Source organism: Hyperoodon ampullatus (assembly GCF_949752795.1).
Source record: "Hyperoodon ampullatus genome assembly, chromosome: 2".
NCBI lineage: Eukaryota > Metazoa > Chordata > Mammalia > Artiodactyla > Ziphiidae > Hyperoodon > Hyperoodon ampullatus.
In genome coordinates this window covers 101,772,213-101,799,945 of record NC_136915.1, presented here as the reverse complement: position 1 = coordinate 101,799,945, position 27,733 = coordinate 101,772,213, and the positions used below count along the sequence as shown (strand labels likewise).

General features: G+C 50.2%; 1 protein-coding gene across 2 annotated transcripts in view; it reads left to right on the top strand.

Annotated features, from left to right (window-relative positions):
- The window catches only part of SYT6 (synaptotagmin 6), a gene marked incomplete at both ends in the record, with an annotated part of 58,677 nt that extends 35,083 nt beyond the window's left edge, over positions 1-23,594 (top strand). For both annotated transcript variants that reach the window (XM_079698498.1, XM_079698499.1), the window contains 4 exons: positions 12,153-12,273; positions 16,789-16,960; positions 18,171-18,321; positions 23,523-23,594. In XM_079698498.1, the coding sequence (XP_079554624.1) occupies positions 12,153-12,273; positions 16,789-16,960; positions 18,171-18,321; positions 23,523-23,594 (516 nt within the window). The remainder of the gene's footprint in view (positions 1-12,152; positions 12,274-16,788; positions 16,961-18,170; positions 18,322-23,522) is intronic.
- Between the last annotated feature and the right edge of the window lie 4,139 nt (positions 23,595-27,733).

The following is a 27,733-nucleotide window of genomic DNA, read 5'->3' as shown; positions in this document are numbered from 1 at the left end:
CTCCCAATCTTCTTGCATCAGGCAGTGTCCACTGGAGCAACTTAGCCCTGGGTGAGATGATGACATATAGGTGCATTTCACGAGGAATGGCTGACTGAGGATGCCGGCACTGGCTGGTTGAAGTGAGCAGGAGATGGATCCCCTCACATCACACACTTGTCCCCTTTCAAGAGGAAGCAGACTGGGGCAGGCAGAGAAAAGCAATGACTCTGAGTCTCAGAGCCTTCCTCTTTAGGGCTTCTTGATTCCAAAACACTGAAAAATTTTGCTTTCAAAACCCACATGGGAGGGACTTCCCTGGTGGTGCAGTGGTTAAGAATCCCCCTGCCAATGCAGGGCACACGGGTTCAAGCCCTGGTCTGGGAAGATCCCACATGCCACGGAGCAGCTGGGCCCATGCACCACAACTACTGAGCCTGCGCTCTACAGCCTGTGAGCCACAACTATGGAGGCCACGTGCCACAGCTACTGAAGCCTGTGCACCTAGAGCCCGTGCTCCGCAACAAGAGAAGCCACCGAGATGAGAAGCCCGCACACTGCAACAGAGTAGCCCCCCCTCGCCGCAACTGGAGAAAGCCTGCACGCAGCAACAAAGACCCAACGCAGCCAAAAATAAACAAATAAATTTATTTTTTAAAAAACCCACACGTGTCCTTAGCCCACCTGATCCTCAATAACCAGGGGGAGAAGGTAGGTGGAGTGGAGCACAATTCCAGAGGAGGCTGGGTGGCACGGAGGAGGAGAACAAGGCCTCAGAGTCAGCAGACGGGAGTCCAAATCCAGACCTGGTCGATCACTCTGAGACCCTAGGTGATTATTTAACCTCTGTGATCCTCAATATGGCAATAATTGTGGGTTCCTGCCAGGAATGTTGTATGAACGAAATGAATTAAGTACAGTATGATAAGTACCCAGCATGGTCTCTACAAACAAGCAGATGCTCCATATCTGTCAGTCCCCTTCTCTCTTGACTTTGGCTTTCATCACGAAAATAAGGAGACAAAGTGGAAGCAACATCAAAATCCCGGCCAGAGTGTGCGTGCTCAGTTGGTTCTTCTAACTCCGCAAGGCAATGGTTCTCAGCCCCTAAGACTTCCCTACAGGGCTTGTTAAAACATGGAGTGCCAGGTCCCACCCCCTGTGAGGGTGGGCCCAATAATTTGCATTTCTGGCAAGTTCCAAGTTCCGCTGCTGTGTCAGACCTTTTTAGAGTGCTATCCAGTTTTCTTAAATCATCTAAATTTGGGTGAGGTCCCTTCTTGCTAAAACTCAGCTCTGCGGCGTGCCTGAGGTGCGTAGGGAAAAAGTGGAGGGTGATGGTGAGCAAGCGTTCCAGGTGGATCAGCGTGTCTTTGATCCATTGGAACTTTGTTTGCACCTAACAAAGGAGAAGAGGCCCTTCTATGATCCTAACTTTTGCTTGGCAACACTGATATTGAATGACTTTCGTCATACTCCATGTCACAGAGGCTCCAGTAGGGTCTTGTCCAGGGCAGCCTCGGAATCTCCTCGTTTGCCTTAGGTTACAAACCGAGCATACAGAAGAATCACCTGGGAAGCCTGTCAATCATTCGCACACGTAGGTCCCACCCTCAGAGATCCTGACTCTGTAGAGCTGGGGCGCAGCTCAGGAGTCAAGTCCCCACCTCCCCAAGTGAGTCCAACTCAGGAGACCTCCAGACCACACCCTGAGCCACAACTTATGAGGCTCCACCCTGAGCTGTTGCCCACATGGACACTGCTGGACAGACCCGAGGCTGAGGTTATGCAAGGGCCCACACCCGTCCTTTTCACCGCCTTCTAACCAGGTGCACCCCACGAAGCTGAGTTGCTCATTAATTCAACAAATATTGGTGAGCCTGTGTTATTTATTTACCAGGCACTGTGCTCAGTCCTGGGAATATAGTGGTGAGTAAAATACGGGACAGGGACCAGGGTAAGGTAAGCAAGGCACCAAGAGGGCAGAATGTATGGAAGCATTCGCTCTTGTAGGCATGCGTGAGTGAAGCTAAGAATGAGGGCCTCCACCGCCTTTGCTTTTGCACCCTGGGCACTTTGGTTTACTCTGCCCTAGTCCTGGCCCTGGTAAAACAGACCCAGTCCCTGTCCTTTGGGAACACACAGTCTAGAGCAGGGGCTGTGGCTTTGGAGGAAGCGGCCTGAAGGATGAGAGGACACCTGCCGTGTGAAGAGTTGGGAAAAGAATGATCAAGCAGAGGGAGATGAATGTGCAAAGTCCTGGGGGCACAGCTGAGGAGCTGAAAGAGCCTGAGGGGCTAATGCATAGTGAGGAGGGCTGAGGCAGGGGGAGGGGGAAGGGTTGGACCCTGATCATGTAGGGCCCTGTAGGTCTTGGGAAGGGTTTTTGGCTTTTATTCTACCACAGGGGGAAGCCACTGGAGGGTTTCAGACAGAGGAGTGACATGGTCCATCTTACAGTTTTGGAAGTGCTTTCTGGCTGCTGTATGGAAAGTGGGGCAGGAGAACAAAGGGGAACAGGGGACCTGTTAGGAGGCTGTGGCATGTGAGCAAGTGAGACGGGACTTTGCCCTCTGTGTGGCACTGGAGATGGAGAGAGGTGGGTAGACTCAAGATTGAATTGAGATAGAATTGACAGGGCTTGGTGTTGAACTAAATGCAAAGGAGCAAGGAGGGTAGGCATCAATGACGAGGTCTTGTTTCTGCCTGGAGAAACTGGATGGATGGAGGGGCCATTTCCTGAGTTGGAGAAAATAAGAGGAAAAGGTAAACAGAAGAAGCTCAGAGTTCACCCTGAGCATCTGAGAAGTTTGAATTTCTGTGAGATGTCCAGGATGGGATGTCATGTTGGACATACAAGGCTGGAGTCTAGAGGAGAGGTCGGTGAAGGCGCCATAAATTCGGGGGTCACGAGCATGGAGATGGGTGTCAACGTCGTGGGTGAGTGAGGAGAGAATGAGTGTTTAGAACCCACTGCTTAGCGGTAGGGACGGGAGGAGGATCCAGCAGGGACCAGAACGTAGCTGCAGAGGTGGGAGGAGAACTGAACAAAGAGAATGCTTTACGAGCAGCATGGGCAACTCCATGAAAGGCTGCAAAGAGGATCTTCGGAGAACAGCCTCATCACAGCAAGACCCAGAGGTCTGGAGCATCTGGAGACAGGTGAAAACCTAAACCTTCAGGTCAGCAAAGATATGAAGAAGCTAAAGCCCCCATCACTGGTGGTTCAAGCACGTGCCCTCGTCTGGCACCAAAGCCCTGCCTGTTGGCATCCCTGGGGCACCTGTTTGCAGAAATGTTCCTCCGCTGTCCTAGGAGACTTGCCCCACTGGGACCAGGGCAGCTTCCCTCCTGCTGAGAGCCCTGCGGCCACAGCCCTGCTCGGGCAGAGAGCAGATCGCTCACCACTGAGTTGCCCGCCCTGTCCGGGGGAAACTGACAGCTGTTTGACAGCCACGCAGCAGGACAACTTGAGGCAAGAAATGAAGACAGATTCTCATCATTAAGTTCATTAACGTGCCATTAACTCCGCTCTGTCATTAGTGAAGATGCCCACGGATGGAGCAGAGTGGAGGTGAAGTCCTCGACCCTGGCCTCTCACAGACAAGCACCCATGGTGCAGACTTCTTGACTTGACCAGGCATTGCCTCCATCTCTTCTAGAACTTCCCCAAACTCTGCTCTCCTCAGACTCCTTCCAGCCCCTAATAGCTCCTCTCCCTCTCTACCCACTTTTTTTTAAAGTCATTAGGAAGAGATCTGTACCTCCCAGTGTGATTCTGACTCATGGATATTTGCCCAAAAGTAATGGTGCGTGTGAAACGCTAAACCTCTTTTCAAGGGCAGGTTCCCGAAGGAGAGGCTGTGAAAAAGTTTTCCTAAATAAAACCATCTGTTTCCCTGAAGATGTTCAGATAGAGAAACATTTGTCTCCCACTGATGTGCTATAGTGTCTCAAGGCGTCCCCCGGGACCAAACCCACTGTGAGGGTCTCCCTCACCTCCCCGCTCCCTGTGAACTGGAGGGCCTCCTTCTCCATGGGCCGGGCCGGGTCCCAGGCTTTCAGTGTTCACAACACAGGCTGCAACCGGAGCGTATGGAGTTCGTTTAAGGCGCCTCCATTCTGCTAGATCATTTATTCATAATGCTGCAATGCCCTTGGGGCAGAAAACACTTGAGAGAAAAAGCAGGCATGGAAGTCAGAACAAATAGAAGCTGCCCCAGCTCCCAGCAGGGATCCCGAGCTGCACAACAGACACAGCCCGCCCTTCTACCCCGGCCACCCCCAGCCCTGCAAGCCCAGGCCCGAGGAGGAGCAGGGAACAGCCCAGGGCTCACAGCCGGAGCCCCCTCCTGGCACCCTGGGAGAAGCACCCACCCCCTCCACTCCCCTCCCCAGCAGAGAGTTGATTCAGCCATGCAGGCACGGGGCAGCCGGGGTGCCAGTGTCCGCCCTCCTCCACTGCATCCCCTTCGGCCAGTGGGTCACCAGATCCTGCTGATTTTGTCCCAGATGTGCCTTGCCAGGCTTCAAGGCGTTTGTAACTCCTGTCCCCTAGGCCATTAGACCCAGGGGCCATGGGAGACACCCCAAGTCTGACCAGAGGAGTGAGAGGAGGTGACCCAAGAGGAGGGAACAGGACAGCTGGGCTGGAAAGGGGAGTGTTGTCCAGGACAGCCAGGGGGAGGGAGAGGTTATTTCAGGCAGTGGAAAGAACAGGGCGCAGGCACGAAGGTACAAAAGAACCTGCAGGGTTTGGGAGGGGCAGTTACAGGGAGGGAAGATGCTGTAGTGCCTGAAACTGGGGGCTCTCGAGCCTGGCTGCCTGGGATCACATCCCAGCCCTGCCATGTAGTAGCTGTGGGCTGGGCCAGAGGCACAGCCTCACTGCACATCAGGGTCCCCATGGAGAAAATGCAGATAACCATAAGGCTTTTGTGAAATTTATATGGCTCGGTACGTATGAGCACTTAGGACAGGACAGCCCATAATAGGGCACCTGGACCACAATGGTTGGCAAGAAAGACAAGGGCCAAATCATGAAGAAACCTGAATGCCACACGATGCTGTGGGTAAGTGATTTTCAAGCTGACTCCTAGAAGCTCCAAGGAGGGGTTGAAGGTAGGAGCTCTGGGTGCTTTGTCTCTAAGCCACTTTTCATCCGTTGTGTATATTTGAACTTCTAACAATGTTTCATTTGAAGAAGAGTTTTCCAGTTACAAAACAGGTATGGAATGGGGAGCCACTGAAGGATTCTGAGCAGGAGAACGACCCCCTGTTTATAGCAAGGAGGATAGATCAGAGGGGTCGGCGGGGGTCGGCGGGGGAGGGAGTCAGAAAGCTGGGAGGTCCAGGCAAGAGCTGGTGCGGGTCAGAACTAAGGTGGTGCAGGCGGGAGGGTAAGAGAGGGCCTCGGAGTCTGGGACTCTTAGGTGCAGAACAGCATGGCGGGGTAACTGACTGGGTGTGGAGGCTGCAGGAGGGCGAGGAAGCTAGGATCCTTCTGGCTTCCACTCTTCCCCCGGCCATCCATTTTCTGCAAGGCTGCTGAGGTCCTGCTTTTCAGAGGGGAGAAAATCCAAACATCTTTCAGGGCCTCTGAAACCTGGCCCTGTCTCCCTAACCCGGGGCTCCCCAGCACAGCGCCTGTCAGCCACTCCCGTGGCAGTCCTCACTGTCCCCTCCTGGCAGGCCACCTCCCCCACTGCCTCAGGTCAGACCGGCTTCCTGACCCCTCTGTCTAAACTGCCCCCCCCGACCCCACCATTCGCTACCCTCTGTCCCGGCCCTGGTTCACCCAGCGCCTTCGGATACTCTCTTGCTTACTTTATTTTTGTCTCCCTCCTCCAGAATATAAGCTCCTGGAGGTGCTGGGACTCTGTCTGTCTCACTACTACTGTCTCCCCGTATTTGGGAACCTTTAGTAGGCGGGTGACAAATGAATGACACACGTGAAGATGGTTTCTGGTGTGGCTGTCTGGGTGGAGGGTGGTGCGGTGGGCTGAGAGGGAAATGGGGCAGAAGACACCTGCAGGGTCAAGGGCAAGCTGCTGGGTGTGGGCCCTGCCCTGTTCACAGCCTTGTCTGGGCTGCTTTTGCCCACCCCGCGTCCACGTTGCCCTCTAGCCATGTGGGACCTCCGCGCCTGCCCCCTGTGTCTTTATGCGCCCGCCGACCCCCTGCCTGGAATGTGCTTGCTTGTTTCTTACGCTGTCGGCTCCTTTCACTCACCTCGCCGGATCCTATCAAGTATCACCCGCTCTGGGAAGCCTACCCTGAAATCCCTCGTAGAGTTTATTCTTCCCTCCTCCACCTCCTACATCTGTCCACACCTCTCTTACAGTGCTCACTGATCAAGCCAGATACCACTGCTTACCCACGTGCCTTTCTCTCCCCTGCCCCTGCACCAAGACTGTGAACTCTTGATAACAATAGTCATTATAGTTATGATAATTATAATAGCAGCTAATGCTTCCTGAGCGCTTACTCTGTGCCAGGCACTATGCTAAGCGCTTTACACAAATTACCTCATTTAATCTTAACAGTCCTAAGAGGTAGATACTGTTATTAGCCCCATTTCACAGATTAGAAAACCAAGACCATGAGAGGATTACAGTAAACCACACTCCTCATAAACGCCAGAGCTGGAACCTGGACCCACATCAGCCTGACCCCAAATCCATAGGCTCAACCATTCCTTCATCAAGCCAGCATTTCCTGAGCTCTTACTGTGAATCAGGCCCTGGGCTAGACGTGGGGGGTTGATGATGAGTAACACCAAACCCTATCCCTGCTCCCAAAGAGCCCACCATCTAATGAGGACACAGCATTCATCATATAAGCCCCACAATCAAGGTAAAGGTTATGGTCGTGGTGGGGGCTCTGAAGAGGTCTGGGGGGCTGTGGGAGCAGTCCCGGCATCCAGCCTCCACATCTGATTCACCTCTAACCCCACTTCCAAGCCCCAGGCCTACACATATGGATTGCTCACTGGCCGTTTCTTTACCCATTGGAGGCAAACTCGCTTCCACCCCATCTCTCTTCCAGCCCCGCAGCCCCAGGATAACTTAACAGCACTTCCTGCCGAGTGCTTCAGAGAGCCTTTTACTCTCCTGTGGCTTTTCTGAAAGTGTAGCGGATGCTTCTCTGCTGATGATGGGAAATTCAGGCAAGCCACTTAATGATTAAGAGACTAGAAGTGTTCTCTAAGAGATGGGGAAGTGTCGTTCTTGTTTCGCTCAGCCTGGATTCCCAAGAGGGACGCTGAGGCATTGACGCTGCTCATTGCCTATTTAGGAGGAAGAAGGCTAACCGGGAGAAGAACAAAGAACACTTGGGGGGCATTAGGAACCTAAGGAATGAGTGTCTTTGAATTTCAAAACAAAGTTGCTAGATACCTTGAGGTGGGTAATAAACAGACACCAGTTAAGCATCCTTGGGCCATCTCAATTGATGATGCCTGATGTTGGATTTTCCAGTTTGAATGCTTGGTTTTTATGGCTGGCAGGGACCTTAAAACTACAACATCTAGTGCAACGCCCTCATTTTTACAGACCAAAGCCCAGAGATGTGAAATGATAAGCCCGACATCTCTGGGCTAGTTAGTATTGGAGGGACTAATGCCCAAGTCTCCTGACTTGTGGTTCACTGCTCTTTCCAGGGCAGTCCATGGATAGGAATTTTTTTTCTATGCCTAGGGCTGTGTGAGTGCATCAAGGAGAGAGAAGTGCTTTAATGAGCTGTTGCAGATGGGCAGCTGGGGACAGCAAGGGCAGTGTGGTGCAATAGATGGGCCTTTACAAATCTTCCTGCCCAGACGCCTGGATACTGCAGCCAGGGGAGAGTGCTACTATAACGGGCGGCAATGTAGCTGGACAGGCTGTATGCATGTAAGGACAGACTGCTCCAGGAGCAGACATCCTGGCTGCAGGGCTACCCCCTGCAAGCATTAGCCAAGACGCTTACCAGCTGCTACTGGGCTCAGACCCACCCTGTCAGCCCCTGGGTTAGCAGTTGAGAGGGGCAACTTGGATTCTGCTGCTTTCTGGACAGCAGTGACCTCCCCAGCAGCAGGGAGCTCATTACCAGTCAGGGGCCCTATGGCGGCCTCCCCTGACAGAGGGTGAAGATGAAAGCAATAATACACTGGCTGTTCTGAAGCCCCTGGTCACCCCTGGTTTTATTAAAGCCAAAGTCGCAAACATCCCTAATGAGGATAAAAGGCTGGCAAGGTGCACAGGATCTGGCGCCGAAACCCCCTGAGAAAGGGGGTGGTGCCGAGAGAACCCAGAAAGGCTGCCCATGGGGTCAAGCTGGGCCTGGCTTTGCAGAGAGGAAGGTGGCAACCAGGAGATGCTGACTCTGTTTGCTTAGCTCCATCTATTTACTCAAAAGTAACCCATTTATTTTCCTTTATCAAATAACCCGTCCTCTCCTGCCTACGTGTGCAGGGGAATTAATACCCACCTTGATCCATGGAGCCAAGAGCAGCTATCTTGCCATCAGGTCCAGTGAGGCCCAATCACCCACAGCAGAAGGTCCTGGACTGGGCTTCGGGCCCCCCGGCCCCAGTTTCCTCTCTGCGTCCAAGTCGTAGGGGGATATTGGCTCACTCCCTTTGCCTGTCCGGGCCCAACGATGGAGGGTGGAGCTCACTGTTCAGTGCAGAGACCAAGATGGGGGTGGGGGTTCCAAACCTCGCTGCAGACTCAGCACCACGGGTGCCCCCAGCTGCCACAGTTCTACCACAAAAGGAGGGGGGCCTGCTGGGTCGGTGCTCTCCCTGGAGGGAACCATCCTTGAGGGCAGCCCATAGCACCCCAGGTGATCCCGTTCACCCTGAGGGATCTCCCACATCCCCAGGCAAGTCTCCCAAGCTCACAAACCAATCAGCTCACAACTCCTGCGACAAGACAGCCTTCGAAGGCTCCAGAGTAGCCATGTGGGGAAACAGTGACAGCAGCCTTTTGTTCACCCCCTCACAGGGGGGCCCTAGGAGCTTCCAGATTCCTTACCAGGGCCCTAACATGATCTGGGCATGTGTGTAGCTCCTCTTGTGCTATCGGGCACCCCTGAAGCATAGCAGGTGTAAAGCAAAGACCCTGCCCCTAAGGGGCCTCCAGTCCCTGGACAGCATGGGAGGGCCCAGCTGCAGCAAGGCAGGGACTCGGTAACACCTGTGAGCAGCTCAGGGACAGAAAGTGCTGCAGGGGTGTAGGGGAGATATGTTCTGTGTGGGCTGGACCCTGGGCGAGGATCCCTGGGAGGGGCATGGCCCTGGGCCCTACAAGACGCATGGGATTGTCCAAGCAAAGATAAGAGGAGGAGGCATTTTGGCCAAAGGGACCAAAGATATACCAGCCAGTTGGAGCAGAGGGTTGTCACAGAGGAACAGAGAGAAATAATCAGGTGAGGAGGGAAGACAGGACCCAGTTGTTGAGGGTTCGGAATGCAAGCTGGGAAGATGGGCCTTGATTCCAGGAGCCGAACAAGGGGAGCCACTGAGAGTGTGCGAGCAGCAGCGCTGGCCTATGAAAGGCTTAACTTCACCAAATAGTCATTTCCTCCTGTGTGCAGTAGGAATACTAAGATCACCTACTTCACAGGGCTGTGGTGAGACTCAACGGAGATAATTTAGCAAAGGATTTGGCGCCTGGTACGCATGCAATAACCTTGGTTCTTATCCCTGTTATTGAGTCTGAAAGGGTTTCTCTAAGGCTGGGCAGGATTGGAGAATTACAAGGAAATAAAGGGAGCTGGGGACCTCCTTGTACCTCGGTGCCCCCGCCAGAGATGGAACATTCAGCCAGGTGCACTGCTGACCCGACCCCTGCTGCATGAGGGGACAGTCATACACCCACAGCGCCTGTCATGGGCCACTTCCTGTGTCTCCCTGAGGGAGAGGGAGATCCTGGTGCCTTCTTTTAACCAGTTATACCCCACTAAACATGGTGCCTCTAGCAGGTTTTCAGCAAGTACAAACAGAAGAACAGGTGAAGTTGTGGTCTAAGGTCTAGAGGAGCCAGGGTTACCTTGAGGTGCTCCCTAGGTGGGCTGGGAGGGCGTTGCTCTCCTAAGGGTCAGAGTCCAGCTGTGTCTCCCACCAGCCACGCAAGCCTGGTCGGGACTTTACACCCACGTTTAAACACTGAGTTCTTCTCTGTGAGATGGAGGGAATAATGACAATGCACCCTGCCTTGCACAGTGGCTGTGAGCCTCAGAGGTGGAGCTGCCCGTCACAGAAGAGCTTCGTGGGGCACAGGAGCTCGTGGGTGTTGGTCTTGGCTCTTGTGCTGGGGTCGGGGTGTGGGGGTAGCTCTCTCTACGCTGTGTCCAGCTCTGCCCCAGCCAGACACCACCCTTCCACCCCTCACACCCACCCCCAATACCCCCGCCCCCTCCCCCTCTTCACCCAGGGAGCCGGGAGGATTCACCTGCTACTCCTGGGATTTGATTCACCAGTGGGTTAAGAAAGGACAAATCCGGGGCTTCCCTGGTGGCGCAGTGGTTGGGAGTTCGCCTGCCGATGCAGGGGACATGGGTTCGTGCCCCGGTCTGGAAGGATCCCACATGCCGCAGAGCGGCTGGGCCCGTGAGCCATGGCCGCTGGGCCTGCGCGTCCGGAGCCTGTGCTCCGCAACGTGAGAGGCCCTGGGCTAGGGAAAGGGTGGGTATCGGTGCCACCTAGGGGAGAGCATTGAGACCACAGGCTCTGGAAGGGGTGGCGGGTTATTCTCCAGGTGAGGCCAAGTATCAGGGGTCTCTTGGAGTCTCCAGTAGAGGGTGGTTCTTTGTGACGAGAAGGGACAAGAACCTTGGAGCCACCCTTGACTGCTCTCTTTCTCAAAAGTCACCTCCTCCAGGGGGCCTCCCCGGCTAGCCTGTCTAAAATTTCAACAACTATGGCCTCACCCATGAGCATTTCATATCCTGTTTCCCTGCCTTATTTTTTTCTCCGTGATCCTTTTTACCAACTTACTTACCATCTTTCTTGTCCTTTGCCCTATTAAAATGTAAGCTCCATTAGAGCAGCGATTTTTGTCTATTTTGTTCTTTTCCATATCTCCAGTACCCAGAGCAACACCTGGCACGTAGCAGGTGCTCAATTACTACTTGTTGACTGACTGAATGAGTGAACAAATGGATATCTGCATCTGAAATCAGAGCCAGCCCAAACTCCGACCTCCTCTTCTTCTACCCTGGGTCTGGGAGATTTAAGAGAGGAAACACCTCCATGTCTTAGAGCCCCACGTCAGCCTCAGAGCCTGAGGGAGAGGTTTTGCAGTGATAGCACCCTCCTCCACCAGGCGTGGCACAGGAAGAGGAGGCAGTCCAGCAGGGTGCTGTTTAATTCAACAGCTGGACACGCTTACCATCTTTGACGTTTTCCTATTCCCTGTTGCTCAGAAACTTCCTAGGATTGGGATCCCTGGTCATGATGATTCTAGGGGCAGGAGAGGCAGCAGAGTGTGTGCTCCATGCTGGGTTCACTTCTGAAGCATGACCACATTTAAGGACAAAGCAGATCCAAGACCTGGCACAAACTTGGAATGACAAGTGTACGTCTTCTTGGTCAGCACCATATCCTGGGCAGGTCCTGATTCCTGTGCTTCCACACTGAAGCCTGGAAGTTGGAGTGCTAGATGTGTTTCAGGAGAGGCAAGGAAGCTGCCAAAGCAGAGGGACTCACAAAGAATGACTGAGCTGAGAGCTAGAACCAGATATGTGGGGAGAGGGGACCCCTGATGGCTAGAGTGGGTCTTGTACAGAATACTGTCATGACCCCAGGCCAGGCAGGGTGGGGAGTCAAGGGGTCCAGTGACTGAGAAGGGTAAGTTGGAGAATAGGGCTGGGCCCTAAAAGGCCTGGTGGTCTGGAGGCTGCAGCCAAAGGGCATAGGTAGGGCAGGTGAGGCCAAAGCAGGAGGGGGAGGACCAGGACCAGAGTCTGATCAGAGCTCAGAAGGAATACTGAAGGGGACAAATTCTGCTGAAGAGCCAACGTTGTTATCATTGCCTTTTATACCCAGTTACTCTCAGCATAGAGGCCAGAACGTCAGACCTTAAAGACATAGCACTCTCCCTCAGAGAGCCTTCTCCTGGGCTCCAGAGTGGCCCTGCAGCTGCACTGGAGCTGTGTGCCCTTCATCTGCCTTCTTGTCTGCTTCTTTGCAGGAAAGCGTGGATTTGGGAGAGATCATGTTCTCCCTCTGCTACCTGCCCACAGCAGGCAGGCTCACCCTCACTGTGATCAAATGTCGGAACCTCAAGGCGATGGACATCACAGGCTACTCAGGTACCTCTCCTACCCAAGTGCTTGCCAAGTGGCCTCCCAGTGGCCTAGGTATTAGAATGTGGAAAGATGTTCAGAGAGAAGGGGGAAGAATTGTCAGTATTCTTCGAACAGGAGCACAGCCCTGCAGGCAAATGGCCTGGCTTTGAATTCCAGTTCTGCCACTTCCTTGTGGTGTAATGCTTCGGTTTCCTGATCTGAAAAAAAAAAAAAAAAAAAAAAAAAAACTTACACAGGTTGCTTTAAGGATAAACAAGTTAATTCATGTAAATTCTTAGAGATGTGCCAGACACATAATAAGCAGTCAGTAGATATTAGCTATTACTATCATTCTTTCTCTTTGAGGATGGAGAGAATAAGAAGCAAATAAATAGGTGAAAAAAATTAAGGAACATCTTTCTAGTTTGTGTGAGACCTCAGGGCTTCCAAGGGTTATGTCAAGTTTGAGTGTCTTAAGTGTTTGTAGGTCCATGCAGCGACGGCAGCCCTGCAGACTGAGTCAAAGGAACAGAGGCGCTGAAAAGCAAACTGCACTTGTATTTGAGGTTTTCCTGCAGGGCTCTGGGCCTCTGTCTCAGCACCAGGAGAGCTGCTAGGTACAGCAGGAGAAAGAAGTCCTGTTCTAGCAACCGAGGAGATGCCTGTTTGGATGCAGCCTCAGAGCCTACAGGCTGGACCCGGTGTCAGAGGTTTGATCCTTTTCCACGATTCTGCAAGTCATTGTCAGAGAAGGTTTTTGAGTTTTGATATAACAGAGGAGTCCTAGGAGCCTCCTTCCCCGTGTCGGCTCACATTAGTCCAAGGGATGGGGTAGAGCATCCCAAAGAGCAGGCACGTAGAACAGCCTGGGCCGCACTCAGTAGCAAACGCAGGGAAAGGCTTGGTTTGTTTCCCTAGACCCCTACCCGAGAGACTCTTCTGGAGATTCCAGTTAGCAATATAAATCCACTCCAGAGGTGCCTCTGAACTTGGCTGGGAGTATATGGAAGATTTTTCCTTTTACTCATTAATTATTTCCTTAGTGTAATCCCAGTTGCCATAAAGAGGTGACCGTCTAGCTGAAAACATCTGGGCCCAGGCCCAACCTGGTGCATTTGGAAGAAGATGAGATATTAGGCCTTGAAATATGAGGTTTCAGGGAAGGGTGGTCAAGAAACGCTGAAGTAAGGTGTGTCTGTTGTGGCTTTGAATCCCTCAGAGCCTCTGCTCCCAGCCTGCACTGTCTCTCTGCAACACTCATACCTTCCAGGCCAAAAGCTGCCCCAGATAGCACCTGACCTCATGCCTCTAGCACCTGCCCTGATGCCTCTCCTTCCACTGAAGCTACCACCACACATCAGGATGTGGTGAGGAGCTTAAAGAGCCTCTTCTGACACGTGCAAAGCTCTTAGGCAGCAACAAGCTGGCTTCCTCCAAAAACACAACCAATGTAGATTTCATTTTAATATCAAAATAAGTGTGTGCAGGGACAGAAATTCACTGAGGACTCTCAAGACTGCTGAAGGAAATAGGATTTTGCTACCCAAGTCCCCACACTATCTTCTCTGGTGTAATTAAATTGATGTGCTAGAGAGAGAGCTTACAGCGAAGTCGCCAAGGTAATCGTAAAGGCTGTTCCACATCAGAGGGTTGGGGTGAGAGACTTTTCTCACGCTAAGTTCTAACCTTCCTCTCATGATTGCCTCTTTTTTCTACCTGGGTTTGGAATCTGGTATTAAATCTCAGCTTGATTCTGAAAATTCAGCAGTCCTTTTTTTGCTAGGGATTTCTATTTTGTTCATTGAGGTAAGCAAGTGTCTGGGACAGTTCATGGAACACAATAAGCATTGAATAAGTATGTATTGAATGATGAATGAATGAATGAATTTATAGGATAAAGAACTTTGTCAGAGGGTGATGCAGTGGGGACACACCTGCCAGGGGCCTCTCAAACTAGATCTCCTGTTTTGGAGGATAAGTTTGAGGTTGCCTTCAGCCCGGACTGCTTTGATGTTGGACTAAAATAGGGAGTGGATGGAGCTCATTAATTGCCTGTTCTTGATTTATATGACTTTGACCTCTAAAACCAAGGATCTTCCTATTCTCCTCGATCTAAACTAGTCGTGAATCAATTCTTTAAGCCTATCCACTAGAACCATGGCAATAAAAAATAATACAAAATAATAATAAGGATCAGTGTACCCCAAAGGGATGGTGAGTGGGTAAACACACCCATCTCTGCCACATCTGGTCCGTACTGCTTTGAGTCTAGTGGTTACAAATGTAAACTTTGGAGTCAGACCTAAGTTGAAATCTTAGGCAAGTTTCTTAATCTCTCAAACCTCAATTTCCCTATCTATAAGAGGGGGATGATGAATATTTTATAGGGTTGACATGAAGTTTAAACGACATGATACGTGTAAATCTCTTAGCGTGGTGCCTGGCACATACTGCATGCTGAATTACGATGGCCCTCATGACAAGGAGGCTGAAACACACTGCTGGTCGTTGTGCCTCCTCCCTCAGCTGCATAAACATCATTGGCTGCTGGAGAGGAAAGGGCCTCAAAGGTCGTCTGGAGCCAGCATTCCAATAGAAGCACAGGCTTCTGCCCTAGAGCAAAAACCCTAAGGAACAGTCCTCTCTCTGCTTAGCCTCTTGGATGATGGTGAGAGTATGGGTTCCTTCAAGGGAAACACCCACTGGATTTTATAAATTAGATACGCCTCATACGAGTGAATAGAGGTGGGGAAGGAAGCTGAGAATCTCCCAGCTAATCATCAGGCATTTGCCTAGTGGCCCGTGGGACAGCTGGCTCTGTCACATCTTTCCAAGCTTGGCGACATGGAAGTTTGCTCCGCTGTGGGCGTGTATGGAAATAGGCATGTCAGGGGATGAGGCAGCACTTGGGCAGCCTCAAGCCTGAAGATGCTTTCCAAGGTAGTGTTCACACTTCAGGAGCATAGAGGTTGCCAAGTTAACAACAGGTCTCGGAGGTAGCTATCCCACCCATCTGCTTGGACCTCAACACTGTCCGGGGCGTATCCATAGAGAATGGAGCCTGCGGACACGAGAAAGCTATCTCACAGCAGTTCTAGGAACCCCTCCTTCCTTTTTACTGAACATCCTCCTGAGAGAGAACCCTTGCAAATGGGTCGTCAGAGACAGCAGGGTGATTAAACACCTCATGGTCTCCCCAGGTCCCCCATAAACCCAAGTGCCCCCATGGCTAAGGCACAGCTGCTGCTGTCACGTTGGTGAGTCCGTAGCACATGTGGGCATCTACAGAACTGCCTTTAAGGCTTGAGTTTCTGATCCCATGTCACGGCTCTCTGTAGCTTCCCCAAAGCTGTGCACCTCTTCTGCCACCTGAACAATTCCCCAGGGAGCATGAGCGCCTCGTTGGGTACTTGGGTGCCCAGGAGATAGAGCCATACGCCTGTCAATGAGGATCTGGGAGCGGCTGCTTGGTCCGCACCTCCTGACAGAGTCACAGGAGCCCTGGCTACTGGGCAAGCAGGTGTCTCAGCACATCAGTGTCTCAAAAGCTGTTATTACCTGTGAGTTGTCCTCCCGTTTCTTGAGTTGTGCAGCATAAATAACAATTATGACGGTGACTGAGACACCTGAGCAATGAGATACAATCGGTGTCACTTCACTTGGGTGAGGAGAAAATTTCAGGGTAGGAAGCTGACCATGAAATACCCATTCAGAAAACTAAAGAAGAGACAAGGATGGGAGGTGCATGGGAGGTCAGTAAAAAGACATCTCCTCGAGGGCTGGAGAGATTCCAAGATCCCACTGAGAGATGAAATGGCAGCCAGTCACCCTGAGTCCCAGGAGGCTGCCTCACTCACTCCCCCGGCCACGACCCCCTGCTCCTCCACTGCCCAGAGTGGGCAGGAAAGAGCTTCCAGGGAGGCAGAGAGCAGGGCTCCTACCCCCTCCCTGATGCCAAATGGAAATGAGCTTGATGGGACAATGAGACCCATAATCCTGTCCTCAGGTAGGGAGGACCGGACAAGCATCGTGACTGTCGCTGTTCATTTACTCTGTCTCATTGCTACTCCTTGGGTGTCATCGATTCTATTTTTACCCACTTTATGCTTTGGTTAATAATGCTGACAAGACCCCCCAGAGAAAAGGCTCCAAGTAGGTGAAAGGAACAGAGTGCCTTTGTTCAGCTTCCCCACCCTTTGGAGCCAGCCAGCCACCACGGAGCTGAGATTTAGGGCCGTGAACTGCATACCCATGGGCAAGTATCCTGTCTGATTTGGGGCCAGCTTCCCCATTAGTGAAAGTCTGTTAAGCACTCTCCTAAGAAGCCTGAGGTCACTAAAGACTCTGTTTATTAAGCACAGAGCATCCGCAGAGACAGGTGTGCTACATAAATACAAGGTGGTTAATTATTTTAACAACCCACTGATGCCATCTGAGAATAACAGTAGGTCTGGGGCTTCCATCCTTCTGCTGCACATGATGTTTAAGGACATATGTTTAACACGCTCCCTTCCCTTCTCACTGCCCCCATTGGCACAGATCCATACGTCAAAGTGTCCCTGCTTTGTGACGGGCGGAGACTGAAGAAGAAGAAAACCACCATAAAGAAGAACACCCTCAACCCAGTCTACAATGAGGCCATCATCTTTGACATTCCCCCAGAGAATATGGATCAAGTCAGCCTGCTCATCTCGGTTATGGATTATGATCGGTAGGTACAGGTCCCTGAGGGCCACGATTCCCTGCCCCTCGTCCCCACCTCAGTGCAGCACAGGGCTCTTTGACCTTGGACCTTGTGGTTCATGGCTCAGACACTCATTGGTCTCAAATCTGGCTCCACCCAAGGAGGGTACAGGAGTTTGAGGAAAAGCATGGATTCCCCGCCAAAGTAGAAGCTCAAGCTTCACTTCCCAATGGGCTCATTTCCATCAGGGGCTGCCCCACCCATCAATTTCCCTGAATTCACCCCCGACTATTCCCATTCCTCCATCTGGCATCTGTCCTTTAGAATCCCGCCCACCCCCCCACCCCCCGTCCTCTCCATTTCCACTGCTGCTACCGCTCCCACTTGGGGATGTCTGTGCAGCCTCCTAGCTGACCCCTGCCTTCATCACTTCCAGCCTCAACCCAGCCAACATACCAAGGCGCACCTTCCTAAAAGACCACTTTGTTCCTGGGCCTGCCCCTCTCCAGAACCATCAGTAGCTCCTGCTGTCTGGACAAGCTCTTCCCCTGGACTCTCAATTCCTTCCAGATCTGGACCCAGCATATCCATCCAACTTGATTTCCCCCACCTTGTATGTGTTTCTTCTCTACCACTTTCCAAGTCCTGCATCCCCGTCAAGGCTGGCTCAAACACATTCTCCAACTACTTCAGCCACTGTGACTCCTTCTCTCCAGGTGTCACTTTCACTGAAGGAGAAAAAAAACATGCAGTAAAGCCTCAATCCAGGATCTTTAGTACAAGTTCCCGGACATAGTAGATGCTGGGTGAACAAATATGAGTGATGATTGATGTTCTTGCTGAGTGAATAAATCACATCACAGCCACTAGGTATGGAGAAATGGTACTCAGAGCAGGTTGATTTATTTCCCAATAGGGCTAATGTCTCAAGTGCTCGCTGAGTCAAATAAAGGAAGAGACTTAAACTCTCCCACTCCCCAAAGTCAGGCAATCTGTGCACCATTCCTGAGATTCCAAACAAGTTTAGAACCTTTTGCTCATCTGTCTGTGTCCAATGTCCACCCAAGGAGTCTGGGCAGCATTTCACTGCTGCTGGCACCCTGAGGCCCTGCCAAGCATCTGTTTACAGAGCTCAGTATTCTGAGTTAGACCTGGGGGGCTGAGACCCAGACCGCGGGACTTCCCTTTCTGAGAGCATGTTTGGTCACCAATGCCAGGCCCTTTGTTTCTCCCTTAGAGTGGGCCACAACGAGATCATAGGAGTCTGTCGTGTGGGGGTCAGTGCCGAAGGCCTGGGCAGGGACCACTGGAACGAGATGCTGGCATACCCGCGGAAGCCCATTGCACACTGGCACTCCTTGGTGGAGGTAAAGAAATCCTTCAGAGAGGTGGGTGAGGTCACGCTTGGCCCTTGGCATGTTTGCTGCATGGCAGCGTGGGCTGGAGAATGGCAGTTGGCTGCTGCGAGACCTCGCCTTTGTGGGTCCTTGGGGGGCATGTGGTGGGGGGGATACATGCTTCTCACCCAGGGTGTAACAGGCAGAAAGGAAATGGGGGAAGATGGTGGGAAACTTCTTGACAAAAAGCTTTTGATGTTGAGTATATTGAAAGTGACACTGAGTTCAAAACAGAAAAGAAAAACTTGGAGGAAGCCTTCCCAGCAGCTCACTGTGCCAGGCCCGGAATGCTTCCACGAAGCCCCTGAGCCAAGTCAGTCCTTTCAGAGAGAGCCCCAAGAGGGTGAGATCAGAACTTGGCAAGAAATTCTACCCCTGTCGAAGCAGTAAGTTCCCTGAGGCTCTAGCCAGACAGTCCTGGGGCAGTTCTCCCCACGTGGATGGAGCTGGCCAGAGAGAGGATCCTACCCTCGTGAATGTTGCTTCTCCCCATTGTTGGAGAAGAGAGTGTGGCTTCAAGGTGGCCCAGTTTCCAGCCGGATCCTAACAGAGACGTAATGGACACAGCACTGCCTGGGAGTCCCAAGACTTGGGCTCTAGCCCTGGACCTTTCCAACTTGCAGCATAATCTTGAGCTAGTTATTGCTCTCTCAGCTGCAAAGAAATTGTTCCTTCCAGTGACACAAGTCTGCCCCACCTCCACCAAACAGCACCAATTTAAGATCCTGCTGTTTATCACCTTGGTGGTCCTCCGGCCGGCTTTTTCTTAAAAGGTTTGGGACATGGGGGTAGCCAAGCAAGTTTTAAACCTCATCTTATTACTTCCACCCATATCCTAGAAAGCCAGGTGATCATTCACTCATTTTAATAGTTTTCCAGCCAGGAAGTCTAGAGAGTTGTATAAAAATTGGAAAATCTACTAATAAAAATAATAAGCCACATGGCCCCTCAGCTTAAAAACAGCGTAACCCCTTCCCCGTGTTCTATGACACGGAAAAGGTGTGGGCAGCAAACCCAGAGAATCTGCCATCTCCTCTTCCCCCTCAGGGTGGTCAAGCCTGCTGGCACCTGTTGCCAGCAGTATGAGGTTTCACATTTCTGTCTGGTGTTTGCCTTGATTTTACCACAGCTGTGGAGCTTTAATGAGTGAGCCCAGTCCCTCAGCTCCTGGGCTCCCCTTTCTTCCAGAAGGCCCTCTCTGCAGGGTGTGGGTGAGGTACGCACAACCAGCCTGCACCTACACAGGAGGCAGCCAGTGGGCATCCAGTACCTCACCGACGGCAGGGCTGGTTCAGTCTAGGGAGGGGGTGTGGCACCCCTCCTTTTAAAATCCTTTGCAGATATTTAAGGATAGAATAAGTATACTAAAACGTTCAGGATGGCATGGGGCAGGGGCGAGGAATGGGAGCTGAGAGGGCTCCGATGGGCTGCAGGGCCTCAGGCACCTCACTGCCCCACCTGGTCTTCAGTTTCCTGGTTGGTAAAATGAGGGGGTGGGCTCCTCCCATTCAGCTTTTCTAGGAAACTCTGGCCCAAAATGACAGAACGACAGGTGGCAGGTGAGCCCACATCTTGCATCGCCTTTCTGACCTTGAAGCTGCAATAATCCATTGCTGTTACCGGGGTTAGTCTGGCCACACAGACTGGAGTAATCAGCCAACAGTGGCTGGAGATGGGGCTGAGGTGCAGGGTAGCACAGAGGGGCTGGGGCTCGGCCCCAGCATCAACTCTCCATGATGAATACCACCTAATTAAGCCAAATAATTGATTTCAAGTCCTGTTTCTTTGAGAACTCCGACTCACTGGTCCAGACTACAAAAGAGAGATAAAGTAGAACCAAGCCCTTGAAAATGAATATTTGATGAGACAGAAAAGGGAAAGTAACAGTATATGGAAAACGAAAAGAGAATAAATTGATTCATATCCTTTGGGTTTACTTTTTTCTTGACTTCGCACACCAAGTTCCCGAGACTTTCCCTTCCCCCACTCCCTGGCCTTCCATTTTCTGCTCAGCTGATCATTTCTCTGTATGAAGAAGCTGAAAATGACATTCATCTTGGCAACTTAGGATTTCTTCAGTACAAATTTGTAAAAATGTGTACCTACACTTTTTAGCATCCATAGTTTAAGTACCTTTATAGAGATGCATCTAAAAACCCACTAGGATAATATTAAGTAAACCCTCTTTGTGTTCATGTGATGCATTGTACTTGAACATTTATCATCTCAATCATCCTTAGAGCTCCTGCCTTCTTTTTGGTCCTGTTCTGGACACTGAGCAAGAACCTTGCTCTTGGAACTTGTTTCTCCCGTTTGTATAATACATACAAAAATCTTATTCTCCTACTCCTGGGAAGATAAATGGCATCATATCTAGAAAGCACTATATTTATATTCCACCTTTCTTAGAGGAGTTTCAAGTGCTGTGATCATTTCTTTTTCTTTTTTTTTTTTTTTTGTGGTACGTGGGCCTCTCACTGTTGTGGCCTCTCCCGTTGCGGAGCACAAGCTCCGGATGCACAGGCTCAGCGGCCATGGCTCACGGGCCCAGCCGCTCCGCGGCATGTGGGATCTTCCCGGACTGGGGCACGAACCCATGTCCCCTGCATCGGCAGGCGGACTTTCAGCCACTGCGCCACCGCGCCACCAGGGAAGCCCTCATTTCTTTTTTATTAATGAGAACAGAGGGCACCATACTGACTTGTTTGTTTGGAGTTTTAAAATTAGGTTGAAGGAACGAATTAACTGAAAAGGTATTTTTCCCTGCTGGGATTTTTTCATGAATAAAAATTGATTAAGCCACAGTGAGCATCCTTCCCCAGCAGAGGCTGTGGCCTCTTTCCTCTCAGCACTCCTGCCCAATGCTACGTGCTGCCGCTGTCACCACATACACAGCCCACGTTGACCAGCGATCTTCTCCAAGGCGGTTTACTATGAAGGGTCAAATTCAGATCATCTGCCAGAGATTTTATATCTCTGTTGGAATGTCACACATTTCAGAACAATAAAAGATCTCACTGGACCACAGCCGCCCTTGAATAATCATCCTCATTGGTGTCCCAGGGACCAATTCATTGCTATTTCAGAGCCACCATGATAAGCCTGCAGGAACCATTCATCTTCCCATTGTCCAGGAACCCCATTTCCTCCCTCTGTTTCCTCTTCACAGGAAAAATCAGGGGCTGGCAGGGGAGCCAGTGTGCCTTCTTCATTTGTCCTGGATAAACAATTATGCTCCGTGTGACTTCTCTTTGAGCTATTATATAAAGGAAAAAAGATGTACTCTGTGTAGCCGTTTCTTTTTTTCCTCCTCTGAGCTGGCCTATCAATCAGGTTGTTTAAGAGGCATGCTTACCCAGGGGAGAAGCCAATAATTACAATGTACCTTTCACAGAGGTTAAAGATTGCAACAGAAAAAGCAGAAGTTCTAAAATGAAGATCTGTTAAATGAAAGCATTAGTAATCATCTTATGTCACCTTCTGGTTAAGAAACACTTGAGTCAGAAGTCACAGTGGGCTCAAAAACCAGGCATTTATTTATGTAAAATATTTCACCAGGGAAACCTTCGGTTGTGATTTCACTCACGTGGATGCTGCAAGCAGAGAGACTGCCACCGGAGTTAGGAGTAAGTACCTGGTATGGCACCAAAGAGGTTAGGTTTCTTATTCCATTGTGTGTCTCCTTCTTCTCCTGATGTGGCCAGGTGCAAAGGTGGCCACAGGATGGAGCGGAGGGAACACTGAGTGTGGATGGAGTTATCTTATCTGCAAGAACAAAAGAGCTAGCCTGGATGATCCCTCAGGCCTGCCTTCGGGTTTCGCATGCTAAGATTGCTCAGGCCCAGGTCACGTTATGGTGGTCATCAATACCTGCCTGTCCAGCCTTTGATTACTTATCTGCAGGTTGGCCTGTCCAGTGGGTACTAAGGGACCATGAAGGACTGAGTCCGGGGACAGGTAACAGAGGCTTTCCCTAAGAGCCAGGAACATGAAGGCAATCAGCAGGTCTGGGTCTCTCCTCTGCGTTGTGGGTTCCCACAGGAGATGCTGGAAGGGATGGTCTAATCCTTAAGTGGCTCTGCTCTGTCTAGAAAGGGCTGTGTTGTGAGGGGGGTGGGTGTGGAGAAGGGACCGCGTCCTTCCCCATCCTACCCCTACACATAACACAAAGGTGTAGTCCACTTCTCCTCAGCCCCATCACTCCTCATGGAGACCCCAAAAGCCCATGAGAAGCAAAAGGGGCTGCACTTCAGGTTCAGAAAGGCCATCTCACCCACGTACCTGACTTCTCTTCCTGAAGCCTTGTCCCGCAGGCACCTAGGAGAGTATTGCGTCTCCTCTGCTCACAGAAAGGATGGAGTGAGCAGTGGACACTGACTTGCTTTGAAGTTATACAGCCACCAGACGGCTCTAGAATATTCACAGGGTCAGATCCTTGTCCAGAAAACATTGCTCCAGCTCTGCCTGGCTTTTCAATGTAAAGAAGGGTTCGATGGCCCAAGCGCGGGTCATCCACCCCCAGCCCTCTCCTCACTCCATTACACCTCATTACATTACCATCTTCACAGAGGGGTTAGAGTCGGGCTGAGGGGGTGGCAGCCTGTGAGACAGGAGAGGGAGGAAAAGAAAGGTGGAGGCACCCGAAAGGGCAGGGGGCTGCCATCTCCTCCTGAAGGCCCCCGGGAAGCACTCAGACTGAAGAGGAGAGCCCAGCGCTGAAGCAAGATCAGGGCTTTAGCTGTACGAACAGCTCCCAGACAAATTGCTAAGAATTCGTGATTGCAGGATCTTGGCAGTAAGGGCATACTCTGCAGACGGCCTCTTTCGCTGCTAACAAAATCTGATTTTCAGCGTGAAAAATGGCTGAAGCATTCAGAAATGGTCCAATCATAGCACCTCATTAACTAACACGCACGCACGCACGTTGCCACACACACACACACCTGCACGCATGCATTCCACACGCTAAAGAAAGCTTTCATTATCTCTGCAGCAGGTCTAAAAATCAGGCCTTCCAAACTAGAAGCTCGAAAGCTGGTCTCCTTACGTTTTTGCATGGCTAACAGCAAAATTCATGAAAGCTTATGAAAAGCTGGGAAAAGGTGAATTCAGTGCATGGGCCGGATGAGTTTCAAAAGTTGAAATGTACATTCCCTTGGCAACGGGTAAACATCTTTTTCTCCTCTCCGCAGTGGCAGGGCCGAGCCGCCAGCTTCGACAGTGAGAGCTCGTCCCCGTCTCCGAGACCACCTCCGACACCCTGAGCTGCACGGCGGCCAGGCCACACCAACGAGACTCAGCAGGGTTCTTTTTGCACTTGTTCAACCGTCTAAACACAGTGTTGTGCAGCAGCAGCGGTAGGGGCAGTGCCTCTCATTCCAGAGTCTTAGCTGCCCCGTGTAGGTCAAGGCTGAGAAAATTGTCATGTGGTCAGATCTGTCTTAGTCTTTTCTGTCTCCCAAGGTGATGTTTTTCTGGTTCTTTCACTTTTTATGGATCTGCTGTCAGGAAGAAAAGAAGAGGTTAAAAAAAAAAAAAAAAAAAAAAAGGGGAGCGCCCTGACATTGGTTCTATTAAATACAATGTAACATAGTCGTCTTTGAGGGGGAGGTGGTTTGAGTTTCTGAAATTTTGTGTCTCCACTGACCTCCGTAACCCCGGAGGAGAGGGAAGTGGGATGGGCAATGGCTACTTTGTTAAGTGGGCTTCGGGAAGGTGCAAATCTGGCGAAGAGCCTTTACAAAGGCTACTACTTACGACTCTTAGAAGCTCTTTGCTGATGTGACATGAGCCGAGATGTGGACTCCTGGCCCCATGTTGAAATTAGGAGCATTCCGAGCTATCTGTGAACCTTCAGCTGGTCGTGCAGGGCTCCTTGCTCCCAGTCCTCATGAATTGAACATGTCTTGATTCCTCATGGGAACTGAGTCACTTTCTTTAGGAATGATTCTGTTGAAACGAACATGCCCTATGTTTTCTGGCGCACCACAGTTAATGACCATATTTGTTTGAAAACAAGATCTTTGTTCTCAAAAATAACGTTCATCGTGAAAAAAAAAAAAAGGAGGCACATATGTTCTGGAATGATTTCTGCGTTATACATAGCTTTATAGTTCCAGGAAGTATCAAGCAACTGTTTAAAATGCCTAAAGAGATCAAAGAAAAAACTACATAAAATGTTCTTTTCTGAATGGGAAGTTTTGAAATCCAAGGAATAGGTGTAGTCAATCTTTTTATGAACAGTACCTTCTTGATTAAAACCAAGTCAGCTTAAGTCTGTTTCAGCCCCCTTGATGCTAGGACAATGTTCATCTTAAACTTTAGTTCTATAGATTATTAAGGACTTCAGTGTTTGTTTCAGTGGTAGTGAAGGATTTTTTTTTTTCTTTAGATCTCTACCGTAGGTCAAATTCAGTTTAGGAAAAAAGAATGTTTGAACTATTCTGTATTGTAATCGTACATTTCTGTTGAGTTAATAGTGGCCTTCCCACCAACCCCCTAGAACTAGATTGAGTTGTTCCGTCTCAGTCTGTATAGCCCTGGTAGATGTGTGGGTGGGTTTTCACTTCAGTCTGTGGCTGTGAAATGCCAATTTCCAGAGCTGTGTGTGTGACTAGCAAGTGGCAAGTCTGCTGAAGAAGCGCTTCCTTCAACCATGGCAGGTCAAGAACGTAAAAACTGTTCACACACCTTGTGTCTCACTCTTTACATATGTCACATGCTTTAGGAGCAGCAATTCAATAAAGTAACCCTTGTTTTAAGCCAAGTTATCAGGTTTCTGTGCTGATATAACTTTGGGTAGTGTCTCCTAAGTCCTAAAAATGACCAGATTGGGCAGGAGGTAACAGGATATTGTGGCAAAAGAAGTTTTCCTCTTAAAAAAATGTAGATAAACTGAGAATTCACCCTGTACTGATTTTTAGGCTAGGGTCTAATGTGTCATTGGTGTAAAGATAAGTTTTCTCCCCAAATGTCTTGTGAATGACAGGCGGTAACAGGATATTGTGGCAAAAGAAGTTTTCCTCTTAAAAAAATGTAGATAAACTGAGAATTCACCCTGTACTGAGCTTTAGGCTAGGGGCTAATGTGTCATTGGTGTAAAGATAAGTTTTCTCCCCAAATGTCTTGTGACTGACAGGCCTTCCCAGTCAAGTGGTCTTGTGGCTGGATGTTCTCTTGAGAGAAGAAAAAACTCAAACGTCATGACAAGACTTCCAACAGGCCATGAACTTCATTCTGTTTCTTGACTCTAGATTGACCCCATCAAGATGGCCATCTCAATCATTGGGCAGGTGCTGGGGGGTCCTGTAACCATGAAGGGGGCATTGACTTTCCAGCCTCATAAGGAGCCCAGAAATTAGTGTGAGGGGTTCCTTCCAGAGGTGAGCTTGAAATGCATGTCCAGCTGTCATCTTCAAACCTGTAGGCAGATGGGGAGGACTGAGAAGGGAATAGGATCAGCGCGAATCATAGAAGAGTCACTGCTCTTAGGCATTCCTTTTGTGTCCAAGCAGCCATGTCACACGAGTGAGCCTCCCAGTGGCTGTGAAAAATCATTTCCTGAGCAGATTATGGTTAGCCTCCACACCACCCTGACCAACTGCTACCACTCCCGCTACGGCAGTTTTAGTAAATGTCTACAGGCTGGGGAGCCCATGCCAAGGAAGCTCTCAGCTCCTGGACCCCCGCCTACAGCATCCTCAGGGTAGACTAGTCCTCAACCCAAAGCATGAATGGAACCTGAATTTCTGCCCATTTCATTGTCTACCCTGATCTCTCTCCCTCAAAGATGAGCATAAAATGATTACAAGTTGCAGAATAAAATGAAATACAAGGTTGATTCATTTGTCAGCTTCCTCTGCCACAAGTAACCTCTTTCTTGGGTTGGTGACGTGAGCTTCGCTGAAGTCATGATAACCAGGGCCTTTTGTACATCGATGTTTTTTTGAAAGTGCAAAGTTCCCTTTACGGAGCAGTGCTTCTAGGCTGAAGAATGCTTCTCCCCTCCCCTCCCCTTACACTCAGGATGCAATTAATTGCATCGTCATTTTAAAAAGTATGCTGTTAATTACTGCTTTGTGTCTTCCCACCCTTGTCACCCCCTGGAGTTTTTATTCAATTAAATCTCCTCTTGCCCATTTCTCTTATCATCCTACATTCCTGAGGTTTAGCAGTCAGCACACACACAGGACACTGGAAAGCTTTTATTTTTAATCTGTGTTTCACATAGATAACCACTTCCCTTCAATCAAGGTACAGCGGAAGGGCTTGTTCATATTTTATTCTGCCCAAGGAATACCTGTGTACCCCGGAAGGCTGGAATCCACCAGTGTTTTGTCAGGTTTGTAGCTCACAGAGCATTTGGTACACTTGGGGCTCTGCTATTTTCTCAGCTGTTGAGCTCAACAAGCAGCCACTCCAGATGCTGAAGCTTCTCTAGGGAAGGGGTCACACACTCATACTGGGAAAGTGCAATGCTTTCGCCTACCAGGAGAGGAATCCTGCTAATTCTCATAAAACACAACTTGAGAAAATCCTGTTGCAGACTCGAAAATTAAAAGAAAAACAAAAACAAAAACATTCTAACTTAATAGAATATCCTCTCTGCTCACCCCCAGCTTTTAATTAATTTAGAAAGCAACCCATAGAGTAGAGAGTGGAAGGTACTATCTCTTCCTGCACATCTGCATCTAAATTACTGACACTCCACAGTGAGATGACACCAAGGGAGCCAAACTGCTGAGAGAAGCACTCTGTTGCCCAAAGATGCAGCTTCCTCTTGCTTCTGACTTCTCATCAGGTCACCCACCAGCCACCAGGATCTGCTGATGTGCTAGTCACATCTAGAGCTGGTCAGCCATCAGGGTAAATGCGTCTGGCTGGCTGGACTGGGTTATACAGCAGTAACAACATTCAGATTTCAGCGACTGAAAACAACAAAGGCTTATTTCTTATTCATGCTAGATGTTCATCACAGGTCAGCAAGGGGGGGCTCTGCTCATTGGACTAATTCAGAGGAACTCAGATGACAGAGCAGCCAATATCTCAGACATTGCCAGTTGCCATGCCCGAGGCTAAAGAGCACTCGGAAGGGTCTCATCCTGGCCTCAGTGCTCTGGCCCAGAAGGAACATATGTCACTTTCCTTCACAGTTCATTGCCCAGAACTACTCATGTGGCCTCCAAAACATAAGGGGTTCAAGCTCCCAGAGGAAGAAGAAGTAGAAATATTTGGTCATCAGGACTTGGTTAGGACCACAGTGAACTTCACAGACCCGTGAAGGGTGACAGCTACTGAAGGGCTGATTCCGAGAAACTAATAAAGGGAAACTATGGTCTATTCAGTTTTTGAATGAAATCAAGGACTGTACATTGAGTCACACAGCTATATATTGGGCCCCACA